This window comes from Bemisia tabaci, chromosome 9 (assembly GCF_918797505.1).
Source record: "Bemisia tabaci chromosome 9, PGI_BMITA_v3".
NCBI classification, from domain to species: domain Eukaryota; kingdom Metazoa; phylum Arthropoda; class Insecta; order Hemiptera; family Aleyrodidae; genus Bemisia; species Bemisia tabaci.
The window spans coordinates 41,437,749-41,461,439 of record NC_092801.1 but is presented as its reverse complement, the minus strand read 5'-3'; the positions used below and the strand labels follow the sequence as shown (position 1 = coordinate 41,461,439).

The 23,691-nt window shown below is 39.7% G+C and overlaps 1 protein-coding gene across 1 annotated transcript; it reads left to right on the top strand.

The window, feature by feature from the left end:
* The first annotated feature begins 8,140 nt into the window (after positions 1 to 8,140).
* On the top strand, positions 8,141 to 23,084 carry LOC109036858 (uncharacterized). The gene is made up of 2 exons (XM_019051263.2): positions 8,141 to 8,290; positions 22,387 to 23,084. The coding sequence occupies exons 1-2, from the start codon at positions 8,240 to 8,242 to the stop codon at positions 22,861 to 22,863; spliced, it is 528 nt and encodes a 175-aa protein (XP_018906808.2). The 5' UTR covers positions 8,141 to 8,239; the 3' UTR covers positions 22,864 to 23,084.
* The last annotated feature ends 607 nt before the right edge of the window (positions 23,085 to 23,691 follow it).

Sequence of the window (23,691 nt, the reverse complement as noted above, 5' to 3'; positions counted from 1 at the left end):
AAGCTCTCAAGTTGAAGCCAAAATGGAGGGGATATCCCGCGCTATCCTGAGAGTCCACCTCTACATCAAGACAAACTCTCCAAGCAAAAATAGGGAGCAAATACATTGACAGTGTTTCCGTGTTTTCAGTTTTGAGTCTCCAAATAAAGTGGCAGCCCTGTCAATGTATTTGCTCCCTATCTTTGCGTGGATAGTTTGTCTTGGATGTAGAGGTGGATTCTCAGGATAGCGTGGGGTATCCCCTCCATTTTGACCTCAACTTGAGAGCTTTTTTTGAGCTTGGGAGATGATTTAAAAGACAACCAGTGGCACCATCGTGTTTCTCGCGAACTTTTACATAAGAATCAACAGTCAAATCGCAAATTCCTCACACATGCAACATCTCCATTCCCTTTAGCATAAATACGTTCAAATATTGGGGGAAAAAATGTGAAAAGTTTACCGGGAAATTTGTGTTTTATTAATCGTGATTTGGCAGAGCTCGAAAGTTCATCCGGCGTTTTTCCTTAGCAAGGCAGCATTGTACTCACATCTTTTCCGGCGAGACGAACACTTCACTCCGTATTGCCCTCAAAGTTTGCCATTCAGTTTATCGCTGTTAATACCGTATGATATCGTGCTGTGCGAACGTGCGTGACGCCTATTCTTGCTTCTCAACCTTCTCCCCTCACGAGGATACACGCTAAAAGTTCAAGGTCTTCTTGGAAGTTTGCATCGTACGTGCTTTACAAACGCGCGAACGGGTGAGAAAAAATTGCAGTGCAAAAAACACGCACTTGCGTGTGGCTGCAGGTCTGCGAAAAGCTAAATATACCTATACAGCCGTGCTAAGGAAGAACGCCGCATGAATATTCCAGAGTTGCCAAAATTCCCTTGATAAAACATGTATTTTTGACAATTTTCATGCATCATTTTCCTTGCAATTATCAGATATTTTAGATTAAATTGCGTACAAAATTGTCTGAAAGTTATGGAAAATAATATTCGATATTTTCCCAGTAAATTCGGTTTTTACCGGAGGAAACTTGGCAAAGTCTAAAGGCTCATACGGTGTTCTTCCTCAGCACGACAGTATATTGCCATGATGAGGGAAAATGTCGCAGGAAGCTCCAAGCGTTGCAAAATTTCCTTCGATAAAATACGAATCAATTAGGAAAGTTGAAAAATATTTTTCTTCCAACTTTTCAGGCAATGAGCCTGTTGCAAACTTCAGCCAAGGCAAAAAGAGAGTTGTTTCTTGTTGTGAAATGCTCAAAATTGGACTGCGTTTGGCAGAAAGAAACCAAGCCACATCAGCTACAGCCGATTTTAACTGGGCTATTCAATTTTTTACATGAGAACGTTTGTGCGGATTCTTTTGAAAATGTTCAGGAATTTGCTTCGTATTACGTAGAAAATTCACTGACATTTGCATAAAAATCCGCATAACCGTTTTCACGTAACAAATTAAATTGGCCACTGAAATTTGGCTATAGCTGATGTGGCTTGGTTCCTTTCTGCTTACCGCGGTCCAAAATGACAATTGACGCATCAAGGTCTGAAATATACTCCTAACTTTGCAATCTGTCTAAGAAATATGCATCTCTTGAAGCTTTTCACTTCTAAAACGATATCATGGCGTAACTCACGACACGGCACGGCAGAATGATTATTGGACGTATTTCTATCAATCGGAACTGTGTTCATTGTGACGCTCACTTTGGTTTTAACCCATTTCTACATTGATCTTTGGAGTCAAATACGTCCAATTTTGAGCGTTTGGTTGCGCGTACACCACGCTGCAGCGCAGTTAAATCACAAAATATGAAAGAAAATATTAAAGTATTTTGGATATCATTGAACTCAAAATGGAATCACCTTAATATTTACAAAATTATAATATCCCTCAATACATTTTGGCGCGTATACGTAGTATACCGCCTTTGCGATCGTTTCGAACCTTGCTCGATACAATAACCGAGTCCCTTAGTTCCTTACCGAAAAGTGACTACCGCGAACTTCTGAGATTTTCCAAAGCGTGTAAAAAGTTTATTTATCCGTCAATAATTATGATTTAAAGTTGTTTCTCATTCTGGGGCTCTCTAGTTTATGTGCAGTGAATACCAAGAGTCTACGTTACTTGGTTTTCTTAAAAAAAGCCTAAGAGTACGACGCGCTGATTTAAAATATGCATATATAAGCAGAATCAAGCGAATTGATTCGAGGATGGCTGAGCAGGTCGGCACTCTCGGAATGAGAATTTAACTCCTCCGCTTTGTTCAGAACGTTGCTTTGACAGATCTCCAAACCTCTGTTATACTTTTCAAAAGTTGGTACCCGTGCTCTGATAGTGCTGTTCATCTGACAACAATGTCAGTGTCAGCTGATAATAATATTTTTATCATATGAGGTTAATAAAAAGTTTTCAGTCAGTCTTTGACATCCTGAATAATTATCTTGGTATTTATTTACTAATTTTACAGAATTATATTTTATTTCTTATTAAAACTAAGAAATACAGTGCAATCTGTGATGAGCCTCGAGACTCATTAGACCATTAGCTAAACGTGGCTCATACAGGAATCCACTTACCCCTCTCTTCCCCACGCTCCTGATCACTGCGTCGGCGTCTCGACGAACAATAGCTAATGACGGTCGCCAAGCTAGGCCGGGATCCTCAGCTCCTCGCCCAATTACTTACGCTTCATTAACCATTTCACCGTCACGCTAGGATTCGCCCAATTTTCGAAAAAATTATTTCGCGAGTTTTTAGCAATTTTTTCCTTACTCTCCGTTGAAACACGAATTAAAAGAGGTCTCATTCATAAAAATCGGCCAAATAGAAGAGAAGTTACAGTATTCGAAATCCGAAGAAATCAACAAAACTTCTCCAAACAAAAAATAAAATGAAGGGGAAAAAAAAGAAATGTATAAATTACAATTTAATATGATTGACCTCAGAATGTGACAAGCAATTCAATTATAAAAAGGAGAAAAAATTGAGTGAAATTACAAAAAATTAGCCTCTTGCAAGGGGCGTCCTTGTATGAGTTTTGACCTGAAGACAAGTAAATCCCGTTACATTATTAAAACGAAATTGACTCCATAGTTTAATGCCTTAGTTTCTTGAATACGATTATTTTAAGCTCTCGAAAATTTATACCAGCAATTTTACCCATGGGGTGATTTCCTGAGAGCTGATAATATCACGAATTTCTCATAGAGCCCTTCAAAAATGGCTTGCTTTTTGGGCAGCCGATTCGGCCATCAAACCGGGGTTTAAATGGAAGCTGATAATAACACAAAGCTCTGAGAAAAATTTTGAGATGAGTATAGGAACGGTTTGTAAATTACGAGGAGAGGCGGGCATTCTGTTCAGCATATCGATACATAAGTATTTTCACACGTAGAATTTAATTTTCACGTCAGGGAGTCGACATATTTTGATTTTTTCGATTTTATACGGAAAATGTATGGTTTTTCGGGATTGAAATTACTTACAATTGTTTCATGAAAAATGAATGCACCCAAAATGACTATAGCATTTTGACTTTCACATACGTGCACTCACTAAATCGATTGGTAAATTCAAAGAGTGGGTACATCGACCTGATATATCAAGTTTCTGCAATTTTTCACGGCAAATCGGTAGATTTTCGGGATGTGGATTGCTTACTTTCAATTCATGAATGAATAAAGCATGGACATGGTTAAGCTTCTTTGCATGAAAAGACGTTTAAAATAAAAAAATCAAGACATATTTAATACAATTGCATTTATATCGAGTATAAATCTCTTTTCAATAATATAACGGGATTTATAATACCGGTGATTTGGGTATTTTAGCCCAAAAATACCTTTAAATCGACTTTATCTTCTAGGAGTTCGACAGAATTTTTCCTTTCTTCGCTTAAATTTTTCCGTAGCACTTTTCTTCAAGAATCTGATAAGATTTTGCTTGAGGCAGATCAAAAAACTTAAATTTGTTCGAATAGCTTTCTAGATTTACAATACACGGTCTCGTCAAGGTGCCTCGTTGACCTTGCACTGTTGGATCGTTAATTCTCTTGTTGTGCTGCTTGCCTTTTTTGAAATCTCTGTAAACGAAAACTAAAGGGGTTGATATGTGCGAGTTAATGACGCGCCTTATCAACACATTGTGTTGGAGTTCACTGCTTGTTTTTCTTCTTTTTTTTCTTAACTCAATTTAAATGAGAATAATTTATGCAGAGTTAGCAAACATTTCAAAATCATAAGTTGAAAAACGCTGACTCCATGAGCCGAACACACAGCGGAGGGGCAGCGTGCTGCCAGCGCAGAACACGCGCTGGCGCCTACAAACCCAACAGGGATACTTCACGCATTGCGCAATGCGTGAAGTATCCACTTAGGTTTGTAGGCGCCTGTGCGTGTTCCGCTGTAGCCGGCGACGGCCGCGCCGCGCCGTGGCGTGCCACGGCGCGGCGCCTCAAGCAACTATTTCACAACACAGTGTGTTGCATAGTATCATACGAAATTGAAGGCACTCCAACATATTACGAATGACAGGCATCCTTTAAAATACGGAGCTTTTCTTGCCAAATAAATTAAGATAATACGGCACAAAAAGAGAGCGATGGTCGAAAAAATCTCTAAGTCCTAGCATCCATGTGTAATAACGTTTAGCATAATTTTTGAATTTCATTAAAGAAAAAAGTGACGGCAGAGATATTCTTGAGTATGTCGTCAATAAGATTTTATTTTTAATCAAAATCGTACAAAATTTGTGTCTTTGTGGTCCGGTTAAGACAGTATTAAGAGGAATTGAGTTCTGTGAACGGTCAGCTTTATCCTCCGTACTCTATTTCGCACCAAAAATGATGGATTTAAACCAGGGTTTGACGACATAGTATCGGAAACTCAAGAATTGCTTTTAGCTTCTCAATGATTACGTTATTCATCGGCGAGCAAAAGGAGACAAGCGATTAAACTGACCAACCATAGAGCTGGATTCTCCTTAATCTTGTCTTAAAAGATCGACAATTCCAAAATTTGAACAATAAGGCTACTGGTTATGACTTGATTTCCAGAAACTAAGTTAAACGTGTCCGCGGAAAAGTTGAGAAGGAACACTGAGGGTAAAAAAAAACCGAGATGCCTTCAATCAAGCGGATATGCAACAAGGCCATCTTGCGAGGACGAATAGTTGTATTCCGGTCATGGTATGAATTGAGTTGCATTCATTGACAGAAACATTGTCAAATAAACCCGTTTCTCCTTGAAAAGAGAATGTAAGAATTGGACTGCATTTTGCAATTTGGACCTATAAATTCCGGCCCGGTTTAAAAACAACGTATGTGCCATTAGTTTCCCAATGCACATAAGTATTTTTTCAGATGAGCCAGAATTTATAGGTCCAAATTGCAAAATGTAGTCCAATTTACGGGAAGCGTTGTAGGAGATGCGCTTTTGGAACCGTGAACAATATGGATGAATATGATTGTTTGATAACAATTTAAACCGGATCACGAAAAAAAAGAAGAAAAAGAAGGAAAAAATATAGTGTATGCTGAAAAGAATTCCAGGAAGCATTTTGCGTCTTGGGAATCTGTTGAAAAAAACTGAGATCCATTCCATCATTGGAATCCATTAGCGGCTGTGTTACCTTGAAGTCTTAGCGGAAATCCCATACCGTTCGTAATCATTCCAATTTTGAAGAATAAAACACGATTTACTGGGAAACGATCTACACGGCTTGAGTGATAGTCAACTTTCCAGGAATTTGAAAAGCGTGGTATGATGCATATTTTTCCTTGAAATTTTCAGATATTTTAGATAAAATTCTTTACGAAATTTTCTAAACCATTTTTTTTTTTTTTTGGGTGGGGGGATTCTCAGTTTGTTTGTTACACTTGGTCTTTATAGAAGAAAACTTGGCAATGTCTGAAGGCAGAGTAGAAGTTTCGAGGAGAGAAGGTCAAAACGTTCCTGACTTAAGAAACTCAAATCGGACTTACAACAATTCAAGTTTTGATACCTAATTGGCTCTGAGATATTTTAAAAGTTATATTAAAAGGAGAAATAGCACGCTTCATTATCTCTGAGGACAAGAAATAACGATCAAGATTCTTTTCTTGTTCTAGGATTTCCCGAGGAAAAACGTATTTTTCGAGCTCTGGTATTATTAATTGAAAATAGCTTTCTGTTTTGAAATTAGCATCCTCTCTTGCAAATCTGTATCAGGAAGTATACTACTACTGGCCGCTATGCGACCTAACCCCAAATAACACTCCGTGCCCTCAAAGGACCACTTCAAGGGTCAAATGTGTCAAATTTAAAGCAAATTAATTCATCAATAGTTTATTACCTACAGCCGCAAAAGTTATGAGAATTGTACCAATCGATTTCAAAAAGAAAATGTTACGGGAAAAGAAGGTTTAACTTGAATTAAAATAGAAAATTTACAATGGGCCTGTTGCATGCAAGAGATACAGCCGCGCAAATAGACTTTTTAGAGGTTAAATGACACGAAAATTACGATGGTCACATTAAAAAAGTCTGAAATACACTCCTTACTGCGCAATTTGCGTTGTTAGAAACACGCTTTTTCAAATTTCCCGCGTCTGGGGGCAGTTTTCTAATCACCGGAAACGAGCAAACGGCGGGCTCGGTGATTTCCGGAAGATGCCGAGTCGTTGTTGTTGTTGTTGTTCTTTTTTCCTTCAGTTTGTTTACTAACCCAACGTGATCTCTCATAGTGGTCCACATACGCTTTACGCAGTAACAAAATTAATCAACTTTTAAATATCCAACGCAATCCTTCTACATTTCATTTCACGATATCACGATCTCCGATTTTCAGGTTATGTTGTTAGTTTTAGTTGGCCGGAAATAGCCGCGAGTTGCCGTTACTTGTTTCCGTTAGAAAACTGCCCCTAGCCGCGGGAAATTTGAAAAAGCGCGTTCCTAACAACACAAATTGCGCAGTAAGGAGTGTATTTCAGACTTTTTTAATATGACCATCGTAATTTTCGTGTCATTTAACCTTTAAAAAGCCTATTCGCACGGCTGTATCTCTTGCATGCAACAGGCCCATTATATAGCTTAGTATAAAAAAACTTATGTCATTTTTCAAAAACTTAAAGCCTGAAATGCCGCAAAAAATATTGGTATTTGACAATTTTGGTACAACTCTAGAACCGGAAATTTTGTGACTCCGAGAGTCCACATATCGATGGTGAACACCCAAACTACGCATCTTAATCTGTTCTTAAAAAAAAAAAAAAAAAAGGTATCTTGGTTTGCGACGTTGCAGACTTCCCCTCGTACTTCAGTTTTTAGATGAAACATTATTCAACATCGATTCTTGAGAACCTCCTTAAAGTCTTTTTCCCTGTGCGGTGCAAATTCTGAAAAATGTACAGGAATGGTATTGATGTTCTTTGTTCTCCTTCAAAAAAATATTATTGAGGCGGAGATTTTTAAGCACCGCACACGGGATACGTGGCTTAGGAGTTTTGTCGTTGATATACGGACGGAATTATGTGCATGAAGACATGAGCCCTGAGACCCTTAAGAATAGACGCATAACAGGGCTCACGTTATAATGCACATAGTTCCGTTTGACAGAAACACGTCCATATGATAGTATTCCCATGTGGATGTATTTCTCCCGAACAGATCTATGTGCATTAAGACATGAGCCCTGAGACCCATAAGAATATATCCATAACAGGGCTCACGTTATAATGCACATAGTTCCGTTTGGCAGAAATGAGGCCTTATATGTAACAATGGCGGATGTGAAAAATTACCTTTTAGAAACACGCTTAAAAAACTGTTTTGTTCACACAAAAATGTAATACATTTGGCTCTGGCATAATGTACAGATCTCGAAGATCACATCTCAAGTATTTTCTCAAAAGCTTCTCGATGTCAAAACAGTTTTTTGAATGTGTTTCGAAAAGGTAATTTTTCACATCCGCTATTGTTACAGATAAGTCTTCAAATACGTCCATGTTTGGTACGGACAAAATGAAGGTTTACAACACCGAATGTATACCTTCCGATGTTTTACTTTTTGAGTGACGTTTGAGATGTGGCCTAGGAACTATCCAGAAACTACGCACATCGATTCAACCGCTCTTTTTCGGAATGGGAGCCAGGAGCAAAGGCAAAAACACATGTTTCCACGTCAGAGAATTTTTTCACATTTTTTAAGCCGCTCGCGAGCGTATAAATACGGCCCAGACCGAGAGTTCCCAACTCTTTCGATTGCAAAATGTTACGGAATTCGTGCGTGTTGCTTGGCGCATTCGTTTGCCTTTGCGTGGTGAGTAAATACCATTTTTCTGATCCGTACATCTTTTTGAGTGCTTCGACATTCACCGATACCTACCCCAACCCTCTCTCACGACACATTGACGAGCTGCGATATTACTCGAATGTCATTGACTTCTTTTCAGGTGGACTTATAAGTACGTCGAATGGACTGCATTTTGCAATTTGGAACTATAAATTCTGGCTCATCTGAAAAAGCACTATATGTGCATAGGGAAACTAATGGCACATACGTTGTTTTTAAACCGGGCTAGAATTTATAGTTCCAAATTGCAAAATGCGGTGCAAATCGTCGTCTTTCGGGCGAAGGAACGCAATTACATCCCAAGGTTGCCAAATTGACTTAAACAATTAATTTATTTTACCAAAATGTTCCTTTGCAATTTCTACCCAAAATTTCTCTGATTTTTGCACTAAATCTGAGGAAAAATCAGATAAATTTTCAGTTAGCAATGCCCAAGATTTTCTTGGTTAATATGCAATTTGTGAGGAGAGATTTGGCAACATCGAAATGGAGTTACGTTATTTCGTGAGGAAAACGACGAAATTCACGCCAAGAACTTGATTCACTTTTTGAACCTATGAGACAAGCTTGCAATTCTATGTTTCACCATGCTGTGTTGTAACAGGAAATTGACGGATTATAATGCAAATTTGCGCCCTTGATCGGCACAGAAGTGTACCAAACGGCTCATACCTTATACAACACTAGAAAAGAAAGGTATTCACAAATATAATAAGATCCAAGTTGTCTACTCAAAGCGAATTTCTCTACTTAAAATTTAGGTTCTGTGGAGTTAAGCCTCTTCTTATTTGAACCTTGGCATGTTATTACTTTACAAGCTCTATGACCTCTTCAATTTTTATTTTTCTTACGCGAGTTTTTTATCGAGATCACCTTGCCCAATTTCCAAGACGTTCTTAGCTTTCAGCTGTTGATAACTTCTAGATCATTTCACACCTGTTCTCTAATTTTTAAACGATGACTTTGGTTCTTTATTGCCATTAACGTATCTAGCGATCGAAGTTTTTAAAAAAAAAAAATCAAGTGCAAGGAATAAGGAGGGAATTCCTAGGAAAGTACGAGGAATGTTCCCACGTACTCAAATGAAACGCCTTCAATTATGCATATAGGCAATTTGACTGCTTTGACGTTCGAATAGTTGCTTTCCCATCGCCTGACCATTTCGTTTCTATTGAACATTTATCTTAGAGTTGGAGTTGGTGCATAGAGGCGTCGGCAGTATTTATCGTCGTTTCTTGAACAGCGGGTTTATTGTTGAAATTTATAGACAAAGTTATAGACAAAAGAGACATAGAGAGTACAGAGCGATTCTATTCGACGCAACCAGTGGCTCTTACAGACTAAGGGGATGGACTAACTGTCGGGTCTCGTATCGGTTGCTGTTATTCAGTCTATTACTTATCTTCTTCGTCCATTCTGCCGTGGAACGTACGAACGCCGCAAACGCCATTTTACATTTTTTTTTTGGAAACAATGTATCATGGCAGAAAAACTTGGATACCTTGGGACAATGTTTTTACAGTTCGCAAATACTATGAAGAACTTAACCTAAAATTTTGAGGTGCGTGGGTAAAACAATTTTTATTTTATAACGCGTTAAAATCTTGATGGATTTACGGTGTTCTTGCTTAGCACGGTAGCATTGCAACCACCAGCCTCCACCAATAGCATCCCTCCAAATCCCTTGGTCTTCTTTGTCTCTAGCTTTGTCTACCAATTTCGGAAAGTAAATTTTAGTCAAAAATTCTCAGGTACTTTTCCGCGAAAGTTCCTCGGGGTGAAGTAGCCCCCAGTTTGATCCCTGGACCAAGAGAAGACTTCAACCCCCTCCCCCCCATTTTTACGGTCAGACAACCTGATTTTTACATCAAAAAGAAAAGAATCGAAGAGCGACGGGGAAAAGCAATTTTATTCAGTCTATCACTTATCTTCTTCGTCCAAACCAACCGCTTCCACCAAGAGGCTCCCTCCAAATTCCCTTTGTCTATAGCTTTGTCTACCAATTCCAACCATCAGCCCGCTCGGAAAGTAAATTTTAGTCACAAATTCTCAGGTACTTTTCCGCGAAAGTTCTTCGGGATAGAGTAGCTCTCAGTTTGAGCCCTGGACCAAGAGAAATCCCCCCCTTCCAAACTGTACAGTCAGACAACCCGATTTTACATCAAAAAGAAAAGAATCGAAGAGCGACGGAGAAAAGCAATTTCGCGTTTCCTGTTTTCTCTCCGCCCTGCTTTCAGAGCAGCTGTGTTTAGATAAAGCGATCCGACGGGGAATCGAAAGCCCCGGTCGCGAAGTTGCCCGTGTGTTTTATATCTGCGAGGAGCAAACTTTCTCCCGGCACCAAGTTCTCCAATACTCCCGTGCTCAGGAAGGAACATTCCAGAGTTGCCAAATTTCCTACGACAAAATGTTCATTTTAGAGAAAAGTTATGAATATTTATCCTTGAAATTTTCAGGACTTTTCGGTGGAGTTGCGAACAAAATTATCTTAAAAATTAGATGGGGTATATTCATAAATTTACCAGGAAATTCACGTTTTATTAAAGCAAATTTGGCAACGCCTGAAGGTTCATACGGCGTTTTTCCTTTAGCACGGCAGAACACTACGTTCACGTTCCGGTCTCGGTTTTCCCTCAACACCCTTCAATATAGCTGCTGCACCCGCAGATTTGAATCGAGATTGGAGGTGAGCCCGTACGAGCATTCACGAATCCGAGCCGCGAGTCAAACTTAAAACAAACATGCATATTCTCCCGTGATAGCGGAGAGAGTCGAAACTGTCAAATTTTCCAAATCGAGTTTACTTCAAAATTCGTCTGCATGAACTCTTTCAGGTGAAATCACTGAAGTATTTAAAATAGCAAACGTCTTATCTCTATGTAGAGACATCTGAGAATTGAATCAGTGAGTTCGAAAACACACCAACTCGGGTTTTTTCGATTTTTACTTTTTTTCGGTCTAGTAACACTTATGAATAGAAGCATCTGCACGCAAAAGGAAGTTTCGAAATTGCAATCTGAAGTGCTCGAAACAGCGACGGGAAAAGGGAAAAATCGAAGTATTTCATTGAAAATACCAAATTTTGGCCATTTCAAGGGAAACGGGTGACCATCCATTTTTACGGTTCTCTTTTTTTGGTTCAGTAAACCTTGTACCAACAAGTTATATAAATATTCAAGCGTTATTCAGGTCGAAAAATATACCTTTTTCAGGGCAGACTATATGGAAAGTCAGTATCTGAGAGTCGGTGAGAACGAAAACCCACCAACTCTGAAATTTTTAAACGCTTAATTCTCTGTCATCAAACATGGTGTATCGATTGCAACTTGGTGCTTTACAAAGTCTCTAAGTACTTGTCCTTTGGCACCAAAAAGGTTTTTCTGAAACTAACTTCTTCGCCCGCTGCGCAGTTCTAAGTGTTTCCTGAACAATTTTTTTCCCCGAGTTGGTGTGTTTTCGAACTCACTGATTCAATTCTCCTAAGCCTTTTAAAGCCGTAAGTATGCGCAGAGAATAACGTAGTTTCAAGAAAAACAGCTGTATGTGACATTATTCCTCCACAGACCCAATTAAAACAGAAGAGAACCGTAACTTTCAAAGTTTCGAAATCAAGTTTTCCTTCAAAATTTGTCTAATCTCTTTTAGATTAAATCACCTAAATAGGTAAAATAAGAAATTTCGTCTGAATTGCGTGAAAAGGAGACTTATGATAAAGTCGTAAGTGCGCAAACAATCACGTAGTTTCAGACAAGACAGCCGTAACTGGCATTATTCCTCCTGAGAGCCAATGAAAACAGAGCTTTTAAGTAAAATGCCTCCCTTTCTTGACATTGCTAACTTGTAAATGTGTTTGTTGTGCGTCTGGAACGCAACCACAAATGCATGCAGAAGATCGCACTTATGGCCGTCTTGAAATGAATAATATCATTTTTTATGTATAATTGAAATAAAATTGATTGACTTATAATAATCTAAATAATTTTTTTAAGAGTTTCTCGGATAAATGGTAACAATTTGACAAAAAAGAGGCTTCTTTCAATAATTTAAACCGGAAAACACAACTGTTCTATATGAACCGCACTTCTTTCTCCGTATGCTAAGAATCAGTGTGTCACACCCATTTGATGCAGATCCCTAATTTTATATACTCTTGATTGATAATCATTTTAGAGCTTAAGTTTTCAGACGTAAATATAGCTGACCCTCCTCCTCCCCTCCCCACCCCTTCCGTTTCGTAAATCCCTTTGTTTCTGGGAAAATTGAGTCGATGGAAGATAAGTCGTAAATGGAAAGGATAAGATGTTAGTCGGCGCCAAGTCGTAGTAATCGTAAATCGATGCAATTTCAGCGTGATTTAGAGTCCGAAAATTGAAATTCAACTAACGGCACAGATGCTGGATCAAAGACGACTGATTTAATATAAAACGCCGGTGAAGTTCCGACAATTGATTTTGACTTGAGTCAACTTCAATTGAAACTCGATTTTTCCGCCACAGGATGATTTTTTCCGATTCAAGCTTCGACGCGGATGTGATTTTCAGTCCAGCTATTCGTCTCCGGAATTTTGCTGAATTTACGAGTATACGTGTCTCTTTGACAGAGACTTTTGACGGGGTCCACTTGAGCTATTTCTGAGGGAAAGGTAAGTTGAGTCCCAAATGATGTTTTGAGGGTAAGTTGAGTCCCGTCAATTAATCACCCATAGGTAAATTGAGTCCTGTCAATTAATCCCCCATAAGTAAATTGAGTCCCACTGTATTTGCGTTGGTGAACAGTGAATAGTAGTGGAAATAAATAGAAATACGAAGGCATCGTCAACATCTCCTTCACTATTATCCAGCCGAAGAAATATTTTAAATAATCGCTGAGTTCAGATCGAGAGTCTTTATACACGGTCGCTAAGCCGCACTTTTGTATGTGGCGCCGCAAACTCTGCCCAAGATGAAAGCGACATCCCTTAAGTCTAACACTCGGCCATATTCAACGAGCTGCTTTGTGTATACCTTCTTCGAATTCCAAAAAAACTTCTTTCGGTTGAAACTGTAAACCTAAATATTCACAGCGCTTGACGACAAATCGAAGTGCTGTTGCGTACGTATCAGTTTTTTTGTCAGGCAATAACAAGAAAACCAATGGAACAAATCGACCTTTGTAGTAACCATGAATCTTGAATACTTGCAGATAAAATTTAAGCTTTTTACAATCACTTAACTTCACAAAACATTTACTTCATTTCTTGCCTCTCACGCACACTCTCCCATCCTCACGCATACAGTGATAATGCTACCGGGACTCAATTTACGTACCACCAATTAGGAGTCGGGACTCAATTTACCTTCTCTCCTAATGACCTCAATGCATTGGGACTCAACTTACATTCGTCCATTTCTGAGGTATATGCCTGAAGGTTCCACATGTTACCCTGCTTAGAGTGTATGTACGGGGAGAGTAGTTTCTATACATGTCGGTAATTGATAGTAATTAAGACCAATAATTACGGTGTTGTTCTTACCATAGAGATACAAATTCAATACTTGATAGCGACGGAAGTATGAATAACCTAAAAATATCGAAATTATAATGGTTATGACACATTAATGTATACTGTCGTGCTAAGGAAGAGCACCGTATGAGCTTGACGACACGTTGCCGTATTTCTTGCAGCAAAACACGAATTTTCTGGGAAATTTCTAATATTTTTCTTAAGATTTTTCAAAAATTTTATTCAGAATTGAATCTAAAATGTCTGAAAATTCAAGGAGAAATATGCATAGCTTTCTACAAAAATGTATGTTTCATCCGGGGAAATTGGCAACTCTCGAATATTTGGAGTACATTTTGCAATAAGGAATCACTCTCTCTGGCTCTCTTATAAAAGGCACATATACGCATAGAGAAACCAATGGCATGTATCTTGTATCGTGTCTAAAATGGGCCGGAAATTGTGGCTCCTTATTGCAAAATTTAGTCCATTCATACGACGTTTTTCCTTCACACGACAGTATAGTAGCCATGACTATGGTTCTCATAGTCAAAATTCCCTCTATTTATGTGTTCGATAGCTCACTTTGTTAGCACTTGATTGGAATATTTTGTCTCCTGTTTGCTTACAGCTTTATTTGAGCGTATTTGACGCGCAATAACCTAGAAAAGAACAGAAATTGATTCCTCATTCTTTCCTTCCTACGATTTTCCACCACGTCCTAAGTGGTCGGAAAGTTCTCGAAACGTGTGCAGGCTTCAAATAACACCCAATCAAAAGGCTGAAACTAGAGCTGTGTTTTTGCGGAGAAATCTCTCACAGATTTCAACCACGAGTCTGCAAAACTAACGTTTAAACTCAGGAAAGTTTCTTTCGATAAATCGGAAAGTTTCCTTGCAGTACGTGAACGGTTAAAAAGGCTCCTTCATGGGAACTAATTGCATCTCAGGAACAGAATTTCTGATCTAGTGCCCCTCTTAATGGGTCACTGAACCGTGAGCGAATTTTGACTCGTGAATACATTTTTTCAAAGGTAAATAAAGAGTGTAAAATACCTACGATGCGCACATTCAAATTTGTGCCGAGTGATGTACTACTTCAGAACACTCTCTCTGAAATAAAATTTATTCCATTTATGACATTAGTTCGGGCTGGTCACAAAATTTTAGGGTCAAACGTAAAAAGACTAAAGGTTCTAGAGGCACTTAAGGCACTTAAAGCACTTAAGGGCCTTAAGGCATGCTCTTTACTTTACTACACGGAAAAAATTGCTGATTTAACTTTCAATTGCTAAAAAAGTGACTGCAACGTTTCAACGTAGATTTAACAACCAAAAATTTCTACTTTAACCACTATTGTAAGCTAATTTAACCACGAGGGTGACCAAAGTAGCATTTTTATGTTGTAAAATGTACGTTGAAACGTTGCAGTCACTTTTTTAGCAATTTAACTGTCAAATCAGCAATTTAATTTTTTCCGTGTACATACTGTGTGCAACTTACCAGTTATATTATCCGCCAAATACAGGAGCCCCAAAAATTTCTGAAACAGATAGAAGATGATATGGTTATCGATTGAAACAAGAGTTATGGGAATAGCAGGCTGATTGTTGGAATTGGTATACAAAGCGGTAAAAGCTCCTTCAAAACTTTTAGGGGGATCAAAAAGTTGCTGATGAAGACCTAAGAACATACCCAAAGTTTCAAATTTCTATGTCAATTCGGAAACAAATTACAGGGGTAGTAGATGACTTTTGGATAACCCTGTATAAAGTATGTATCACAATAACGCATTGGCCCACCTTCTATTATTATTTCATTATTATTGGCGCGTATACGTAGTATACCGCCTTTGCGATCGTTTCGAACCCTGCTCGATACAATAACCGAGTCCCTTAGTTCCTTACCGAAAAGTGACTACCGCGAACTTCTGAGATTTTCCAAAGCAAGTAACAAGTTTATTTATCCGTCAATAATTATGATTTAAAGTTGTTTCTCATTCTGGGGCTTTCTAGTTTATGTGCAGTGAATACCAAGAGTATACGTTACTTGGTTTTTTTAAAAAAAGCCTAAGAGTACGACGCGCTGATTTAAAATATGCATATATAAGCAGAAGCAAGCGAACTGATTCGAGGATGACTGACCAGTTCGGCACTTTAAGAATGAGAATTTCACTCACTCCGTTTTGTTCAAAACGTTGCTTTGACAGATCTCCATACCCCTGCTATACTTTTCAAAAGTTGGTGTCCCTGCTCTGATAGCCTGGACCAGGCAAGATACCCGTAAGTGCAATCTGTGATGAGCCTCGAGACTCATTAGACCATGTGCTAACTGTGGTCCATACAGATATTCACTCCCCTATCAGGCCAAAACAGTGCACAAGCAGGCAGAAACCCAGGTACTGTCCCGATCGTGGCTCGGTTCGCCGCGTGGCCTCCCAGCTGAAGAACAATAAGGCGACCCTCGCGGCCCTTGCCGCAGTCAAACCTAATTACTTCCACTCGATTACCCATTTCACCGTCAAGTTGGAATCCAGCAAATTTTCGAAAAAATTGTTTCGCGAGTACCTAGCAATTTTTTCCTTACTCTCCGTTTAAAGACGAATTGAAAGAGGTCTCATTCATAAAAATCGGCCGAATGGAAGAGAAGTTACAGTAATCGAAATCCGAAGAAATCAACAAAACCTCGACTTCTCGATACAAAAAATAAAATGAAGAGGGGAAAAAGAAATGTATAAAATTAAATTTAATATAATTGACCTCAGAATTTGACAAGCAATTCAGTTATATACCTAACGGTGAAAAAACTGGGAGAAATTACAAAAAATTCGCCTCTTGCAAGGGGCTTCTTTGTAAGAATTTTGACCTGAAGACAAGGGTCGAATAACAGCAGTACTCCATACAATACACGGTGTGCCTGAACGAGTTAAACATTTTTTAAACGTCCAAATTGAAAAATCTTTATATTTTGGACTACAGTATCTCTTGAATCGTTTAAGCCAAAAAAAAAACAAGGAGAAACATCCAACATGAATATGTTGGAAAAGCGTGCCGAACAACTGAAATTTCGGAGACATGAGCTTGAATGAATCGCTGAACCAAGAGCTAATAATATCAGCTGTTTTGATATGGCATTCTATCATGGAGTAATGCATAGGGCTCATGTTGTATAGTCAATGGGTACGAAGCACCCATTAAAGTGCGGCGGGAAAAAATATTCTAGATTCAAATCGCTCTAGCGTAAAAAAGGGTTTTTGAAGGATCTGTCAAATGAAATAATACGGTTTTGACAGGAAAATGTTCTCAAGGGTTCCCAATTAGCAGTTCATTCGGTTTTTTGGTAAGAGACCATCAGGGCTTGACAGTATAATGGTTCAAAGACAAGAAAAACGGGTCCGAGGAAAAAAATATTTGGACGGCCCGTTGAATAGCATTGGTTGATCGGTGTGCTGTACTATTAGTCCGAGAGCCAGACGACTTTGAGTGACAAACTCGGGATACATGTTTTGACCCCCTAAATCGATAGCCTTGCATGCACTGAAACGGAAAATTTTTGTCTGCCGCCCTCTAGCCTGTGCCATCACCCTCATCTAGGCCCTCAAAGTGGTCCAAAAAACACCATCTGGTGACAAACTCCTGACGCTCAGCAGACAAGTCTATTATTAAAGATCATACCCAGGGTGACTAGAAAAACTTTGTCTGCCGCCTTCTAGCCTGTGCCATCACCCTCATCTAGGCCCTCAAAGTGGTCCAAAAAACACCATCTGGTGACAAACTCCTGACGCTCGGCAGACAAGTCTATTATTAAAGATCATACCCAGGGTGACTAGAAAAACTTTGTCTGCCGCCTTCTAGCCTGTGCCATCACCCTCATCTAGGCCCTCAAAGTGGTCCAAAAAACACCATCTGGTGACAAACTCCTGACGCCTAGTGCGGTTGCAGATGTACTCCTGTGAGCAGCTTGTGTAATAAAGTTTGAATGATACATCATTCTCTTCGTTTTTTCGTGTAGAATCCGATTTTCGATGTTGTCAAGTCCAAAAATGATGCTGGTGCCCCCAATTCAAGATGGCGCCCAAAATGGCCGCCCCGGGGGTCAAAATTCCAAAATTTGAGAATATTGTCGAGTTTGGTATCCATTTATATGTAATTTTGGTCGTAGAATTCATATCTGGTGTCAAAAAATAATTTCAACCCCTTAGGGTCCGTCAAATCCAAGATGGCGGCCAAAATTTCAACTTTAATGATAATTACCCAAGATGCACCTTTCACTGTCGAATGACGTGTCTTCATTTATGTTAATTAGGTCAGAAAACCTACAAGGGAGGTCTACAATGCCACTGCACCCTATGGAGGGCCAGGGTTCACCCCCTCCTACCCCCAATATGGCCGCCGCGGAGGGCATAAATAGTGACATTCTCTCAGAACGTCATAGTAGGTGTCCATTCCTATGTAATTTGAGGCGTAAATTCCAAATTTCAAGTCATAAATCGCAAATGTGAGACTTGCAATGGCTTATACCCTATATGGGGCCAGGGGAACCCCCTCAACCCCCTCTTCTTTCTAATATGGCTGCCATGGGGGGCATAAATAGTGAAATTCTCTCAGGACGTCATGTGAGGTGTCGATTCATAACATTGGGACCATATACGTTTTCAGATCCCAGAAATCGTCCAGAATTAAGAAAACACATAACTTCCAAGGGAAATTATGAACTTGATTTATCGACTTTTTTCACCCTGAAATGTCCGCTATTCCAATATTCGCCCACATAGGAACAGTGAAATTCTCTCAAAGCGGCATAGTAGGTGTCGATTTGTTTTTAATCTGAGGCGTGGATTTCGAATCACAAGTCAAAACATGTAAATATCCCATAGTGACGAAAATACTTATATATGGCAACCGCTTTGGCCTACATTTTGGACTAAAAATGCTGCTTGGGTTCATTTTTGTCGAAAGAGCTGGAAATGAATTGGTGATTTTAATGGTAATTGACAAATTTCACGCGTATTCTTTTTCTATGTACGCAAAGGACTCAGATGGGCGTCTGTTTTTTTCATTTTTAAAAATTCCCACAAAAATATAATTTTTTTGCCGACGAAGTATGTATCTGCATTCAGAGTTCCTATGTTATTGTTTATGAACGCACTCAGTTTAATTGCAATTAAAACAACTGGATAATTGAGTGCTTTTTGTAGCGCAGGGTTTCGTCTCCTAGTAGAAGCGACACCTACAGTTTCCTGCGTTATCTGCAACAAAACGCACGCTCCTGCTAGAAGAAAATCGATTACAAAAAGAACCATCTATTATCCAGTTATCTAATAATGAAAGAACCAGAAACCAATATGAATCCTCTGTGTACATTTGAAAAAGAACACCGGTGAAATATGTCAATCACCATTAAATTATCCGATTCATTTCCAGCTCTTTCGACATAACTGAACCCAACCCAAGATGCATTCTTTATTCCAAGATGAAGGCCAGAGCGATTGCCATGCTTAAGTGTTTTTGTCACTTTGAGATATTGACGATTTCTGACTTAAAATTCGGAATCTACGCCTCAACTTACATGAGAATCGACACCTCACATGCCGCTTTGAGAGAATTTCACTGCAACTATGTCCCCCCGGCGGCCGTTTTGAAGAGGGTACGGGGCTGCTCCTGGCCCCGCGTAGGGTGAAATGGCCTCAACTTACATGAGAATCGACACCTCACATGCCGCTTTGAGAGAATTTCACTGCAACTATGTCCCCCCGGCGGCCGTTTTGAAGAGGGTACGGGGTTGCTCCTGGCCCCCCGTAGGGGTAATGGCATTCCAGACCTCTAATTTGCGATTTCCGACTTGGAATTCCGAATCTACACCTCTATTTACATTAGAATCGACACCTCACATGCCGCTTTGAGAGAATTTCACTGCAACTATGCCCCCCCCCCGGCGACCGTTTTGAAGAGGGTAGGGGGCTGCTCCTGGCCCCGCGTAGGGTGAAATGGCATTCCAGACCTCTAATTTGCGATTTTCAACTTGGAATTCGGAATATAAGCCTCTACTTACATAAGAATCGACACCTCACATGACGTCCTGAGAGAATTTCACTATTTATGCCCCCCATGGCAGCCATATTAGAAAGAAGAGGGGGTTGAGGGGGTTCCCCTGGCCCCATATAGGGTATAAGCCATTGCAAGTCTCACATTTGCGATTTATGACTTGAAATTTGGAATTTACGCCTCAAATTACATAGGAATGGACACCTACTATGACGTTCTGAGAGAATGTCACTATTTATGCCCTCCGCGGCGGCCATATTGGGGGTAGGAGGGGGTGAACCCTGGCCCTCCATAGGGTGCAGTGGCATTGTAGACCTCCCTTGTAGGTTTTCTGACCTAATTAACATAAATGAAGACACGTCATTCGACAGTGAAAGGTGCATCTTGGGTAATTATCATTAAAGTTGAAATTTTGGCCGCCATCTTGGATTTGACGGACCCTAAGGGGTTGAAATTATTTTTTGACACCAGATATGAATTCTACGACCAAAATTACATATAAATGGATACCAAACTCGACAATATTCTCAAATTTTGGAATTTTGACCCCCGGGGCGGCCATTTTGGGCGCCATCTTGAATTGGGGGCACCAGCATCATTTTTGGACTTGACAACATCGAAAATCGGATTCTACACGAAAAAACGAAGAGAATGATGTATCATTCAAACTTTATTACACAAGCTGCTCACAGGAGTACATCTGCAACCGCACTAGGCGTCAGGAGTTTGTCACCAGATGGTGTTTTTTGGACCACTTTGAGGGCCTAGATGAGGGTGATGGCACAGGCTAGAAGGCGGCAGACAAAGTTTTTCTAGTCACCCTGGGTATGATCTTTAATAATAGACTTGTCTGCCGAGCGTCAGGAGTTTGTCACCAGATGGTGTTTTTTGGACCACTTTGAGGGCCTAGATGAGGGTGATGGCACAGGCTAGAAGGCGGCAGACAAAGTTTTTCTAGTCACCCTGGGTATGATCTTTAATAATAGACTTGTCTGCCGAGCGTCAGGAGTTTGTCACCAGATGGTGTTTTTTGGACCACTTTGAGGGCCTAGATGAGGGTGATGGCACAGGCTAGAGGGCGGCAGACAAAAATTTTCCGTTTCAGTGCATGCAAGGCTATCGATTTAGGGGGTCAAAACATGTATCCCGAGTTTGTCACTCAAAGTCGTCTGGCTCTCGGACTATATGGTACATCCGAGTGATTTCAAAAAGCGAGCCCTTCTGGCACGCTTAAAAAAAAAAAAAAAAAATCCGTCGAGATTCTGGAACGTTAAGGCGCTTTAAAAGTATTCTGGGGCTATAATAGCTAAATCACCGGTAGTAAATCCCGTTATATTATTAAAAAGAAATCGACTCCATAGTTTAATGCCTTAGTTTCTTGAATACGATTATTTTAAGCACTTAAACATTTATACCACCAATTTTAGCCATGGGGTGATTTCCTGAGAGCCGATAATATCACGAATTTCTCATAGAACCCTTCAACAGTGGCTTGCTTTTTTGGCAGCCGATTCGGCCATCGAACCGGAATTTAAATGGAAGCTGATAATAACCCAAAGCTCCGAGAAAAATTTTGAGATGAGCATAAGAACGGTTTGTTGTAAGTAACGAGGAGAGGCGGGCAAAGCGGCTAAAATCCGATCTAATTTTTACAGTTTTTCTGTTGAATTAATGTTGCCGCGGGCTTCTGACTGTGTCCACACATAGTTTCTGTTCAGCATATCGATACATAAGTATTTACACACGTAGAATCTAATTTTCACGTCGAGGAGTCGACATATTTTGATTTTTTCGATTTTATACGGAAATTTGATGGTTTTTCGGGATTGAAATTATTATTTTTTCATGAAAAATAAATGCACCCAAAATGACTATAGCATATTGATTTCCACACATTTGCACTCACGGAATCGGTTGGTAAATTCAACGAGTGGGTGCATCGACCTGGTATATCAAGTTTCTGCAATTTTTTACGGCAAATCAGTAGATTTTCGGGATGTAGATTGCTTACTTTCAATTCATGAATGAATAAAGCAACGACATGGTTGAACTTCTTTGCATGGAAAGACGTTTAAAATAACAAAATCAAGACGTATTTAAAGCAATTGCATTTATATCGAGTCATTTCTTTTCAATAATATAACGGGATTTATACTACCGGTGATTTGGGTATTTTAGCCCCAAAATACCTTTAAATCGACTTTATCTTCAAGGAGCTCGACAGAATTTTTCCTTTCTTCGCTTAAATTATTCCGTAGCACTTTTCTTCAAGAATCTGATAAGATTTTGCTTGAGGCAGATCAAAAAACTTAAATTCGATCGAATAGCTTTCTACATTCACAATACACGGTCTCGTCAAGGTGCGTCTTTGACCTCGCAGTGTTGGATCGTGAATTCTCTTGTTGTGCTGTTTGCCTATTTTGAAATCTCTGTAAATGAAAACTAAAGGAGTTGATATGTGCGAGTTAATGACGCGCCTTATCAACACATTGTGTTGGAGTTCACTGCTTGTTTTTGACTTATTTCTCTTTTGCGCAGGCCGGTGGAGCGTCATCGAGCTACGTAAACCTATTCCAACCGTTCGAATCGGACCAAGAAAAATGGGCGGAGACCTCGGACAACTACGAAGAACTACAGCAGTACCACCACATGGGTGACACCGAGATCCAAGAGGACAAAACAGCAGGGACGTTCAACGACGATGGCCCCTCTTGCAGTCTTGAGGGTATACCAGCGCCCCCCGTGGACAACCCCGTAAACAAGAGTGCCGCTGACTCCGAGAAACCCGAGTTGAAACCGCAAGTCGAAGAACCAACCGACGCCAAGGAGGAAAACATGGACGACGATGAGAAAAACCTCAAGGCAGCTCCAGTGAAGGAGGAACCCCAGTTGAAACCGGCCGCTGAAACCGAAGAACCCCAACTGAAATCGGCCCCCGTCAACCCCCGAAAGCCCCCAAGCGGCACCACCGAGGGCTTGTACGCTCAGAAAAACAAGGCGGAAAGTGGTAATTAAAATTATTTGATTTCACAGCTATGAAAGTTTTGGTGTCGGACAGTATGCAAATCCGAGCTTTGCAGCATTGTGAGGGTGTGTGCGTGTGTGTGTAAAATTTTAAAAAACCTCTAGCACCTCTATTTAAGTGAAATGTAATCGTAAGGAGAAAATTAAAAATTGCGGTGAGAACTAGTCACGATGTAAATTTACAAATATACATTATTTTATGGTTTACAGCAGCTGTAGTGTATGAAGTTCTGTTATTCATGAATATTTTTTCCCCCAAAAAGAGGTATTTCAAGTAATACGTGACGCACTTCAGAGGAAAGGTGATGTTGTGAGCAAGCATGGCGTTGCAAATTAAACAAAATAAACTGCATTTCTTAGGAAAATTCTGTTTCGGGAAATTTTTACCAATATTTTGGAAAAGGACGGGATGAAGATACCCGTCTAACAGTAGGTACTCGAGAAATCGTATTTGTGGTAACATTACGAGTGCTAGGTAAAGTAGTAGGTAGCAAATGAAACAACTTAAGTGTGTTACGTATTACTTGAATGCCCTCTATTACCATTTAAAAGAAAAAGCTAGAGCCTCATTCTCATTGATTGAAGGAAACTTAGTTCAAAAAGAACACAAGCCTTGTTTCAATTAGCTCATCTGTTTTAGTAGTTTTGCTTGATTCAAAACAGGCGTCGTTAAGTGAACTCTTCGTCATCATTAAGAACATGGCGATGATTTCATAATTATAAATTTATAGTGAAAAATCAATTGAATGAGGCTCCAGTTTCGTGAGGCTTCATATCGATGGTAAATTCTTGGATTAAAAAAATTAGTTTTGCAACCTC

What these genes read in the sequence shown, in the direction of transcription:
- LOC109036858 (XM_019051263.2), top strand. Translation starts at nt 8,240, where the DNA reads ATGTTACGGAATTCGTGCGTGTTGCTTGGCGCATTCGTTTGCCTTTGC. An exon ending in CATTCGTTTGCCTTTGCGTG is followed by an intron (nt 8,291 to 22,386) that starts GTGAGTAAATAC and finishes TCTTTTGCGCAG; the next exon opens with GCCGGTGGAGCGTCATCGAG.